Genomic DNA, 12846 nt, shown 5'->3' with positions numbered 1-12846 from the left:
GTACATGGCCATCCACCTAAATCCACTTTCCCTTATCTTATTGCCTATTGGAACTACCCCTAAGTCCCTCGGATGTATTCATTCCGAATTCTATCATTTCTTATATTGTCACTCATCCATCCCAACATCCTCATCTCAGCTACACTCATTCAATGTTATGTTGTTCACTATAATTTTTTAATCACTCTCTATCATTAAACAATTCAATCTATTAATTATATCACATATACATTGTTTGACAATGCAATCTATGACCATAACATGACATAAAATCATGTTCAACGCAATAAGGAGAACCACTTCAAGAAGAACATGTTTGAAGGTGATCAACAAGTGGAAGCTCAGACTCCTAGACTTCTACTAGAATGTCAATGACCCACCAAGGAACTAGGACTCATTTGTGCCCCATCTGATCAGAATGACTTAAGTCACCTTTCAATAGAGACATTTTTAGAGGATTAGAGAAGGACTAGGGCCTAAATATTAGGATTATGGCCCGAATAGCAAGAGTTCAAGCCTCCTCATCTAAAACGTTGAAAAACCCTCAAGGGTGGGCTAAAAGGGAAAAGAAAGTCCAAACCAGGGTTCTAGAGAAAAATCCATTCTCTAATTAGATCTCCCGCAGGCATAGGAGACGTGGACCAACTTATCAAGAGAAAGACCATCTACTTTGACACGCTCAAACCAATGACATAGGAAACCAGGACAAATGTTTAACACCAATGCCTACAACATATCCACAAAGCAAAGCTTACAAGTAATATATTTTTCTATCAACTAGATTTCTACAAAACATGTATTTCATAATTTTTGAAGTAGAAGTTCACTCCTGCTGCATCTCCTCAACACATTTAGCAACAATTATTTATATATCTTTTCTGGATATGATATGAGAAGTGAAGACTAAACGTAAGAAATAGGCAAATCGTCACTACTCGCATAATTTTTTCTAGTAATCAAGTTTCATGATTTTAAAAAATAGGCATTTTCAAGGCATGTATTCTTCATTTGGTTGGGGTGGGGGGAATAGTGAGGAGGGCTGAAGGTTGGCCACACATGCATATACAGGACAGAAGACAAGTAATGCTCCACTTTAATTATCTTATCTTGTAACAATTCAGAGGCACTGCATTTTTACTTTATTTTTTTTTTTTGGAGGAGGGGGGGGGAGGGAAATAGTTCATAGGCTTTTTTTTTTTTTTTTTTAATAATGTTATCATTGTATTACTATATAAAAAGAAGGAATACCGCAGAAAGAGGGAGGAGAGGACTGAGAATACCCACGAGCCAGGTATCTCAGTCAAAACATTTAGCCAAAAACCCTATACAACTTATATCCTTAGAAGTGGCTGTAACCAAAAGATTGAGGTCCCAAAAAAATTGGGCTTATAAGCACACCCTGTTACAAAAAACAACAACCAAAAAATCTAGTGTCCTAGAAGACCTCGATGGTCCAGTGCAAAAAAGGAGGTAGACCATTCATTGTCTTCCAAGTGTGGTCATCGTCGCACACCATCTTTAGCGAGGAGGTCGGCGAACTCGTTCGACGTCCGCCAGGTATGCATCCAACAGATGTTGAGTGGTAAATTTCATCAAAGATTCTAGAAAGGTACCAAGGAGGGGTAGTGGTGCCTGCTGCCTATGATAGAATGTTTTTTGCGTCTCCTTCCACCACTAATGATTAGCCCCAAGATGGTTTAAAAAATTTCAGGCCCATTAGGAGTGCCAATGCTTCGGCAAATTGTGAATCTCCATTTCCGACATATTTTGAGTATGTCATGAGAACATTTCGATTGTGGTCGCGGAAAACTCCCCCTACTCCTGAAGGGCCCGGGTTTCCCAAGGAACAGCCATCGAAGTTAAGCTTTATGGCATTTTCTAAAGGAGGTAACCAGTTGTGAGGTCGTTGTAGCTCGAAAGGCTGGAGTTGGATAATATTGTCACATTGCCTGAGAAAGAGCTCATAGGAATCCCACCAAAGATACTGTGGGTGGAAGCCCAAAAAGTTACGAGTGAGGTAACCTTATGAAACAGCCCTGAAACTTCATTGTTGTGTCCTTGAAAGACCCTCTCATTTCTTTCTAGCCATAAAACCCATACGGTAGCAGCGATTGCTGCCCTCCACAAGGTTCTACCTGCTTTGGGCCAAGGACCTTCCAAGTAATGAAGAAATAAATCTTTAACCGAATGTGGGAGGACCCATTTGAGACTAAATAAGTGTCGAATCAGTGTCCAAAGCTCATAAGCCACATTGCAATGTAGAAAAAGGTGGGAGTTTGACTCCTCTTTCAGGCACATTACACACCTGTTAGGAAGTGGCAGGCCGCTTTTTTGGAGCTGATCAAGTGTGAGGGCCCGTTGACAGCCTGCTATCCAATAGAAAGACTGAACTTTTGGAGGAGCTATAGTGTTCCACACTTTGGAGAGAGGAGAGATGGGATTTAAAGGGAAAATAGGAGGTTGGATAAGTTTTTTATCGAAAGATGCTACTGAAAACTTACCAGATGGAGATAGTGAACACCGGGTGAAGAGCAGCTGAAAGAGTGGTGAAAGCTAATATTTCCTCTTCAGAGAGATTCCTTCGAAACATGGGGTTCCAAGTTCTACGCCCCCCTGCCAAGAACATTTCATCTGCAATACAGGACTCTTTGTTGGAAGCAAGTTGAAACAGGCTAGGAAATAAGTCCCTAAGGGAAGCATGTCCAATCCATAGATCAGACCAAAAGCAAACTCTGTTTCCTTATTTTGGACGGAAACGAAGCGCTTTCTTGAACTGAGAAAGAGAAGAGGCGAGAGATTTCCAAACTCCTGAAGCCCTGCTTCGTGATGGCCTCTCAGGTACCCAAATGCGGTCCGGAATGTTATATTTATTCCGAATAACCTGTGCTCAGAAAGAGTTTAGTTGGGTGGCCAATCTCCACCACCACTTCCCCAATAGAGCAAGATTATGCTTTCTTAGATCTCTGATACCTAAACCACCATGGGCTTTGGGCAATCGGACTCTATCCCAAGAGATTAGATGATGTCTCGTTTTTTCGGCTTGGCCGGACCTCAGAAGTTCCTCATCAGTTGATCCAATCTATTAGCTACCGACACTGGCATATGGAAGATGGACATTAAGTAAATAGCGAAGTTTGCCAGTGTAGCCTTAACCAAAGTAGAACGACCGGCCAGGGAAAGGAATCTTCCTTTCCAACCAGCTAGACGCCTATCAACTCTATCAATCACTTGGGCCCAATGTCTCTTTTTTGGTTTCCCTAAACCTAAAGGGATCCCCAGATAAGTGGTAGGAAGGTCCTCTACTTTACAATCCCAGGAAGGAATCAGGGATTTGATTTCTTGAAATGTGAGGCCCACTCCCATCATCTTTGATTTTTCCATATTTACTTTGAAGCCAGTGGCCTTCTCAAAGCATTTGAGGCAGATTCTAAGGTTCTCGATTTGCTGAGGGACTGCATCTAGGAAGACTAGGGTATCATCTGCGTATTGCAAGTGTGATACCAAAGGACCTTGTGAGCTACAGGGGAAAGCCGAAAGTAGTCCTTCCTGGTAGAGACGAGAGATAGACCTACTGAAAACCTCGGCAACTATTGTCAAAAGAAAGGGAGATAACGAGTCCCCCTTGACGGAGACCCAGTAAAGAATCCTTTAGGGCTTCCATTAATAAGGACCGAAAAATGGGGGGTAGAAATTCAGCCTTTTATCCATTTTCTCCATCGAGGACCAAAATTCATTATAGCCATTGTCTCATCCAGTAATGTCCAATCCACATGGTCATATGCTTTCTCCCAATCGATTTTGAAAATCAAGCCCGGTTTCTTGGATAAGTGCCTAGAGTAGATACACTCATGAGCGACCAAAGCACTATCCAAGATCAGCCTTTCTTGGATGAAGGCTGATTGGGACTGCGAGAAGATAAAAGGAAGGGCTTGCTTGAGTCTTGCAGCCAATACCTTGGCCAAAATTTTGTATGAAGAGTTGAGTAAGCTAATTGGACGAAAGTCCTTAAGCTCTTCAGCACCTTCTTTCTTGGGGACAAGGGCTATAAAGGTGCCATTGATAGCTTTGTTGAGGATCCCCCTATGATAGAATTCTTCAAAGAAGCTCCTGAGATTAGGTAGGAAAGTACTCAAGAAAGATTTAAAGGGGGCCATGGGAAAACCATCTGGCCCCGAAGCTTTGTCTTTAGCTAATTGGTCAATGGTGATTGAGATTTCCTCTACTGTAAAAGGTCTTTCCAACTCGTTGGACCAATGATCAAGAACAGTAAGGAAATCCAAAGTGGTCATCCTTGGCCTAAGTCCCACAAGGGCAGTATAGAGGGACGTGAAGAAATTTAGGATGGCATTTTCGATATCATCTGGCTAGGTAAGAAAATTGTTATCCACCTTAATTGTGGATATCAGATTCTCTCTCCTTCTACAATTGGCTATACGATGAAAGAAGGCAGTATTCTGGTCCCTTGATTTTAACCTAGGATCCCTGGTACCAAAAAAGCTCTTCTTTCTTGAGTGTAGAAAGGTATTCCAGATTGGATTGTGTTCAGACCTATACTTCAGAGTCTGAGAGGGGTCTAACTTCCTCAATTTTATCAAGGTCTTGGATACAATTGAGCCAAGAGCTTTTTAATCGAGAATAATTCCTTGGCCGAGACTGGCTCCAATTTTTTAAGGACTTTTTAAGCAGCTGGATTTTGGTATGAAGCTTGAATCCCTCTCTACCCGAGACTTGTGAAGAGAAAGAATCCCACCAATTGGGGATGAGAGTCACAAGGGACTGCTCTTCCAACCAAGCCAATTCACACAAGAAAAGGTTTTGGCCCCCTATAAATCCCTTGTGTATCAAGAAGAATGGGGCAATGATCCGAGGTAGGTTTAGGCAGGGTAAGAGCATGGGAACCAGGAAAAGCAACTTCCCAACCAAGGGACAAAAGGAAACGATCCAGTTTAGCCAGGGAGGGCTGAGCACAGTGATTGGACCAGGTGAAGGCATTCCCTTGAATTGGAATGTCTATAAGTTCATGTCGAGAGATGAAGTCAGAGAAATCCAACATTCCGTGGTAAATATTGGTGTTGAAGTTTCTCTCATGACACCATCAGGTGATATTGAAATCACCACCCAGACACCATGCAGGATGTGGTAAGGCTGCTACCAGATCCAATTCAGACCAAGGGGAAGCTGAGTTTAGACTATAAATGGCGGAGAATTTAAGCAGCGCACCGTCTGTTGTTCTGGAGAGAAGGACAGTGACCGAGAATTCTCTTATGTGGGACGAGAGGAGATTAAACTCAATTGGGTTCCAAATTACCCAAATTCCGCCAGAAGCCCCTATTGTCAGTAATGAAGCCCATTGACACGGCCTTCTGCCCCACACGCTGCGGATGGATTGCAGAGTAGGCTCCGGTTGTTTTGTCTCTGTCAAGGCAAGGATCGATGGGGAGAGTTTTAAAGAAAAGTCTCTCACCGAATCCCTTTTGGACTTCTGTCCCAACCCTCTAATATTCCAAGAGAGTATCTTCATAAGTTATGGGGAGAAGCAGGGGTGGAGGCAGTTCTGGGCAACCGCCTTGGAGTGGGGGAGGTTTGGGCAATGGTGGGAGGAGGCTTGACATCAGTAGCGATTATGTCATAATTAATAAAAGAAAAGAGGTTACGCAGTTCGTGATGTCCTTTGAGATTCACCTTGAGCCTGCTTTGGGCGTCCGCCTGCAAGAACAGATGTGTCGGGCCTTCGGGTCCATGGTGTTCAAATCACATTACCCTATAGATCTCCTTCATCCTGTCAGCTTCTCGAATGTTATCTTTCCCACCTGCTCTCTCTAGATCGCCTTCTGCCGAAAGAGAAGAAGAGGGTGCTTGGGATAATGGGTCACGAACAATCCCAAAAAATTAACTGGAGTAGGAGGACTGGCAAGGGGGATGAAAGACAGACGGCAAGGACATTGGCTCACCAAGGCTAAGACCAGGCGACAGTGCAGTGGGGAACTCAGCGATGGGGTTAACATGGGAAGGAGTAGAAGTATGTGGTGAGCCAAGAGGGTGCCCGGGGGAGGCTTCAGACTAGGTAGGGGTCCAGAAGGTGACAAGGGGAAGAGCCCAGTTGGAAACGGCATAAGGGTAAGGGTTGACAGGCAGAGATGGACGAGGGGTGTAGAATGATAAATAGTGATAAGGAAAAGGTTGGAGACCAAGGTTGAAAGTCGAAGCAAGGGAGAACTTAAAAGGGAAGAGTACTGTCGTTATCCTGCCGAGAGGGATAAGGAGAGAGGGCTGAGGAAGAAAGGGGCCAAGAAGCTCAGAGAGGTGAGAAGGGTCAGGGGGAGATGGAAGAAGGGAGTGTACCATGATGATGTCGAAAGGAAGAAGTGAAGGGTCCACTTCCATTGGCAGAAAAGAAGCAAACAGAGGGGGGCCTCTATGGGAAAAGAAGGGAAAGGGTAGGAAAGTCAGTGTAGAATAGAGGGGGACCCAGGGTGACAAGAGAAAGTGGGTCTGGCTTTCTCGTCTTTGGTGTAGACATCCTCTGAGAGGCACAGAGAGGACCTGCACGGAGAACTGGATAGGATGGAAGCTTGCAACTCCTCGCTCGTGGAGATCGGTGAGCTCTAAGCGGGGGTAGGTTCATTGGAAGGCCTAGGTGGAATATCATGGGAGGAAAAGGTAGAGGGAGGGACGGCGTTAGGTGGACCGTCGTGGGGTGGTTGTGGCGGGAGGCCATGTGGCAGAGGGGGAGGCGAGATAATTTCTTGGGCAAAGTGCAATCATACGAGAGGACAAAAGCTGCTTCCGAAGCTATGGAAGGTGGCGAAAGGTAGCATTTGTCTCCCCACGAAAGCCTGGGACACATGGGGAAGGATGCACCTGCCGCGTGGCCACAGAGACAGGCTTCAGGGCGGCATGTGTACCTTCGTCCATTGGGGACCTCACCACGTGAAACGGATCAGCTACCGAGGCCCAAACCACAGCCCCGACTGAGGAAGACGGATCCTTTACAGAGCCCGATAGACCAGGAGAAGTTTGGAGAACAAAGTCCTCTACTACCTCCTTACCAGGTCGAGGAAGCCAGGGGACTCGATGGTAAGAGACCGTTGTGGCCAAGCCCACCGCCTTCTGAAAATGGTTCAGAGAAGGTGGACCCCACGCATGCGATCGTTGCCGACTCTTTGACTCCACCGTCCCCATCGTCCCCAGATTGCATTGGGAGGGGGTGCCCCGTGGGGTCCACTGGGAAGACTGGTAACTGGCCGGAAAGCTTGGCCGATTGTTTCTCTTGCCAGGAAAATGGTCATGGAGATTTCGGCGATGGCGCCGCTTGGCTTTGCTTGATTTCTTAGTAACGACGCCCCAAGAAAGGGGTGAAGAGATCTCCTGCAACGAGTACGGACAGCTATTTACCAGGTTAACCGAGGGGGGAGAAACCTCTGACCAGGCCAGAGAAATCAGATAGAACAGGTTATCCACTTCTATCCACACACAAGGTGGAATACTCTTAGGGTCCAGGACCTCCACTAGGTGCAGGATGGAGCCTAGCGGTAGAGTTTTCAGATATTTCCATCGAATCGAGATCAAATTTTTGCAAATTTCTGCTATTCTCCCAAAAGTTGCAAGAGACCAAGCATGGAGTGGCACATGGTGTAGCGTAAGCCAAACTTTTTGCCTTCTGAAAGATCCTTCCTGGGGGGACCAAGCAGCAAGACACAAAGATGCCCCTTTGAAAAACATAGATTTGGAGTCCTGCAAAACCTGGCAGGTATAAGCTTGTGATGAAAAGGTGAAAAGATAGTCTCCGCTAGAGAGGCGTCGAGCCGAAATATTGGTATCCTCCCAAATTTTCTGTGCCCATTTCTCAACTCCTCTAAAATCATGCCAAGAAGGGCGAAACGAGACTACTAAAAAAGACTGGAACTTTGCCTTAAGCGAGGATGACTCTTCAGAAGGGATGGAGACGAAGAAGGGACCGACCGAGGGCTGGCGGCAGAGAGAAGAGGGAGGCTCCTAAGGGCAAACCGAAGAGCCTGTAAGAGGGAGGGAGGGTGAGGAGCGTGCAACAACAAGCGTGAAGGATACAGGAGGCCCAGAAACAGTTGTCGGTAACACTCTTTGTGGTTAGCCAAGAGTTAAAGACTGTCGCACCCTTAGGGGAAGCCTTGTGTGGGGCACAGAGAGGTTTAGGGTAAAGTTTGTATATTCTATTCCAGAAAGGAGTGGCCGGGGACCAAGAAGAGTGAAGCCTGGAGGGAGTTGGTGTAGAAGGTGAAGGACGAGAGAGGGCCGGATGAGAAGGATGTCTAAGAGCAGGAAAAGGAGGTGGAAGAGGAGGAAGATGACGTCTCCTCCTCATGCTACCAAAGAGAGGTAGAGGGTTAAGTTTTAATGTTTAAAACCAGCATATTTTCAAAAGCTAGTTCATAGGCATTATTACCATCATGTTTCATGTACGTAGTGCCTATGAGCCCTGGGCTTCACAAAAAATTCATGAATTACATCACTGACTTTGTTAATATATCTCACCTTACATCTTAACCCCAAGTTCTCCAAAAAAAAATATAAATAATTTTCCTACTGATACAGTCTTTCAAAAGTATGAATCTCTAAGGGCAATCCAGGCCCTGAGAGTATCGGCATAGGTTTTCGATTGACCACAAATGATACAAATCTAAACATAAGTGGTCCAATGGGAATATGCAATGTGAGCGAAGTGAGGCAAGAACACTTCTCCAGTATGAAATATTGATAGGTAAATGGAAAACTATAGTGATGGAAGGAGATTGTCATAACTTGGGCTAAAATCAGGGCCAACCAATCTTGGTGGTTGGTGTTTTTCAGAGTAAGCTTTTGCTTGATGTAAAGATCATGATACAAATCATAGAGTTTGTGCATACTCAGGAGGAGAAACTCTCTGGTGGTCTTTGGCTAGAGAGGGTTACTCAGCCTCAAAGACTTGAGGATGAAAATTGTGTAAAGTGTATATGTTGTGTCCACAGCAACTTTGTAATCTCATACTTGTAGAAATAAAATTAGTCATTATTAAGAAAATAATAATAGCAATGAAGACGGCACTTCAATTGCTCACGATCCATGTTGTACACAAATGCTTATGTTCTCATTGCCATTGTATAATCATTAAACATAGCAACTTAAGATGCATTCATTTATGAATGTAATCACAGTCCCGATCATATTAAGTCGCTTACGAAAAAGTAAAACACCAAACCCCATCACATATGAAGCTAGAAGGACTTGCCAGATAAGGGATTTGTTGTCAAGGTCTTGCTTGGGTACATCACGGCCACGCATTGTAACCAAGTCGAGAAATATGGCTTTATTCTCACAACAAACAACAAGAAAATGTCTACCCTTTGTTGAAGACACTGGAGAACTGAAGGCAGAGGAGAGCTGATTTGTTGCAGAAGGTGCCTCGGCAGCTGCAGAACGGTTGCGCCAAAGTTGCCAAAAACGAACATCGTCATCATAAAAGCTCACCTGCTTAACACTTCATTGTTTGGAAACCAAATGTAAAAGACCATAACTTGGTGTGTCTTGGATAAGACGAAAGCTCAAATGCATTTGAATTAGATAAAAGTCAAAAGAGAGAAAGAAAGTAGCACTTATAGAACCATTACCTCCCTCCCCGCATGGCTTCTGTGGGTTTTGCTTTTGAGTCTAGCAATCAAGCAAAAAGGAAGACTACGAGTTAACGGATATCAATGCCATTGATGGTTTGCTCAATAAAAAGTGAACAAAACTTGCACGTCAAGTAATCATGTTGAGATTCAATGTATCATGTAACAAATGCAAGTTTGTATAGATTGATTACAAAAAAAAGTTTAAAGAAATTTCACAGCCTAAAATGTGAGGAGATAAGACATGCTACTGAGATCAAAATGTAAGGTATAGACATACACATAATGCCTTCTCACAACTAAGAGAAGGCATCATTAACAGTCTATGGAGCATCTTTTTCCAAAAAAATAATAATAAATAATAATTTACAAGGAATATTCCTCTTAAATTCCAAATTAGTAGTTATGTAATTCAGAACTTCAGTTTCCTCTTTCTATTATGCTATTTACACGTTGATTTGCAGAAAAATCTCTATACACATGAATTTCACATTGATAGACTTGCTTTTGGGTTATATTGACATAAATTATCATACTTAACAGCCTTAAAGAACTAAACCAAAATATTGAGAATGACCCATTCGATCATTTTCATCATATGATCCAAAAAACTAGCCATGATTCACAATATTTGAAGCATTTTGCGTGCATAAAACCTCAAAACTAACAAAAATGAAAACCCTGATCCACTGAAAGAAAAAAAAAAAAAAAAAAAACGGAGAAATACTCATCAAAAAAGAGAAGAAAGGTCAAAGACAGTTCAAAAGCGCAAGACGCATACCAGTCTCGCCCTCAGCAAGCTTGTCAAGCTTTGCCCCCACCAAACGCCTCTCATCCACACCCCCAGCTTTAAGCTCATAAATAATCTGAAAATTCAATAGCAAACGTGAGACACAAGAAAAAATCGAAACACAAAGATAAATGAGAAACAACAAAGACTACAAGATCAATATATTGCAGAGAAGGGGAAGGGAAGAAATTTTGAAAATTACCTGGCGATGCTCCCAATTCCAGACAACCACATGATCCGATGCATCCGCAGTCACAATCCATGGATACGTAGGGTGCGTCTGAATCCGCATGATCTTGTCATTTGTAGGGCGAAAAGCCCTTAACTTCAACATGATTCAGATCTTATGTTGGATATCCTGCCTTCAAATGGAAAAAGCAACATAAGAACCAGGCCTAACTAATCCTAAGGGAAGCACACACATGAAATACTCATTAATTTCACAAAATGAACCCTAGAAGCCATTAACGAAAGCTGAAAAAGGCCTGAGAGCTTATAATCATTGATCAGATAACCTGGATTTAAAGGTCCCCAATGTACATGGTTCAGGTTTAGCAAGAATCATTTTCAGAAAAATGAAAGAGAACCACCATTATTACCAATAAATAAATAAATAAATAAAGAATCACTATTAATGGGAGAGGAAGAAAGCCCAAACCTCGTTTTAAAGATGAAGCTGATTTAGGGGAAGGCTTAACTTGCCCTAAAGGCTAGGTAAGAGCTGCACGGTTACTCTCTCAATAGGCAAAAGCCAAAGAGTTCCACCATTAAGAGAAGTGAAAGAAAGCTCGAGACTCATGAGATCAGAACCTCGAGCATTGGTGAGGTGGTTGAGTATGCATTTCTTCATTTTTTTTTACCACCTGAGTTCCGAATTATATTTGGCTTTTTTTTTTTTTTACTATCTGAGTTCCGAAATATATTTGGCTTTTTTTTGTGCGTTTGATAACGGCGAAAACGTGGGAAAGTCCCCGACATTGCCCCGGCAGTGCAACTTTGTGAAGTGGCAGCGCAGGGAAAAAATAGAACTCTCAAGGGTGGCAACGCTGGGAAAAAATACAACTTTCAAGGGCGAGTTCTAAAGAGCTAGAGTGAGTTCCAATTTTATTTTATTTTTAAGGGCTCAAAGTACGTAAATGTAAATCTTCAACTAGAAATTTTAGAACTGATTGATATGCGCATATAGGGATCTTGACTTGTTTTTTAGGTTTTAAAGAAGGTGTGGTTTGTATGGAGCCGAGGCTCTAAACTATCAAAGTAAAACACATTTTTAAATAGAGTCGAGAGTGTAGTTTCAATATGAGAATCTTTGTAATAGCCTTAAAATATATTTTCGTCTTTAATTATAAAATTTAAAGCTTCAAAAATAGTGTAGATCGAGCTGATCTATAAAAACTTGAAAACCTTGAAAATTGATGACCCAAAAATGCATTACAAGATGCACTATTTTCAAAACTCGAAATTCATTTTTTTCTCATTTGATGCATCTTGAGGTTGAGATGATCGATTTAAAGATATTTGAACATCAAAAAAACTTCTCCGAGTGAAACTTTTGAGGTGGGCCGTGATTTGATTATTTAGAGCGTCAAACTTATATGAACTTTTTCCTTTAAAAAATGTTAGGGCGCAAAATAGAATTCTTCTATAAAGTTGGAGAGAGACGGGGTTGGAGAAGGAGTTAAGCTTTGTTGTTTTCAAATTCTTGAAAAGGAAGAGCTCTTCAACATGAGTTCAACGAACCACAATTTTATAATGTTTTCGAATTCTTGAAAAGGAATAGCTCTTCAACATGATTTCACCCAACCGCAATTTTATAAAGAAATGATGCTTCACTTTAATTGTCATGTTTGTGGTTTTCATTTCCATTAATATCTTCCCACTAACCTTTTCAAAAAGCTAACTCTTAAGCTATTTTAAAAAATGCGTAGGGGCATGTCCGAAGGGGGGAGAAGGGGATTTAGGTAGACATGTAGTGCTCAACACTGGAAATCTTGATGGTAATTCAAAAATTGAGTAAATTCGAGTGACCAAAACAAATTAGAAAACCCAAGCAAATCACATGAATTATAATTTCCTACAAACATATGCCAATATTTTTAAATTAAGAAACGTTAAAAAAACGCAAAATTAAATTGTTTCCATGAGCAGTTTAGAAAATCAAACATTTTTGGATGTGCCTTTAGAAAAATTTACATGAATAAATGGATAGGCTGAAAGTTATAACGAACATAGTACATGCTACAGATTTGGAGAATTATTTATACCCTTAAACCATACTTTATAGGCGTGATCCCTCCCATTCTTTTTAAGCCACAATTAACCCAATTATTTTTACTTTCAATTGCTACTCCCTAACGTAGAAAGTAAATTTCGTACAAAAATATCTCCGAATAACTATTGATTTTTGTAGCTACTGCCTAAGGTGGAAAATGA

At 42.2% G+C, this 12846-nt stretch overlaps 1 protein-coding gene across 8 annotated transcripts in view; it reads right to left on the bottom strand.

Annotated features, from left to right (window-relative positions):
- LOC18438955 (Transducin/WD40 repeat-like superfamily protein) overlaps window positions 1–11486 on the bottom strand; it is an 86092-nt gene extending 74606 nt beyond the window's left edge. For 3 of the 8 annotated variants that reach the window (XM_088846537.1, XM_006849129.4, XM_088846538.1), the window contains exons 1-5: window positions 11072–11405; window positions 10616–10775; window positions 10405–10489; window positions 9624–9663; window positions 9245–9493 (exon numbers count right to left, since the gene is read on the bottom strand). In XM_088846537.1, coding sequence (XP_088702663.1) covers window positions 9245–9493; window positions 9624–9663; window positions 10405–10489; window positions 10616–10747 — 506 coding nt within the window. In that variant the 5' untranslated portion in view covers window positions 10748–10775; window positions 11072–11405. Of the gene's footprint in view, window positions 1–9244; window positions 9494–9623; window positions 9664–10404; window positions 10490–10615; window positions 10819–10928; window positions 11050–11071 lie in introns of those variants that run through there. The other 5 variants (XM_020670200.2, XM_020670202.2, XM_088846536.1 and 2 more) reach the window with 5 other exon arrangements.
- Window positions 11487–12846: the final 1360 nt, after the last annotated feature.

The sequence above is a fragment of the Amborella trichopoda genome, chromosome 9 (genome assembly GCF_054954075.1).
Source record: "Amborella trichopoda isolate Santa Cruz 75 chromosome 9, AtrichopodaSantaCruz75HAP2 v2.0, whole genome shotgun sequence".
Taxonomy (NCBI): domain Eukaryota; kingdom Viridiplantae; phylum Streptophyta; class Magnoliopsida; order Amborellales; family Amborellaceae; genus Amborella; species Amborella trichopoda.
Note: the sequence above shows the minus strand (reverse complement) of the source record. Positions and strands in the feature narration are given on the sequence as shown.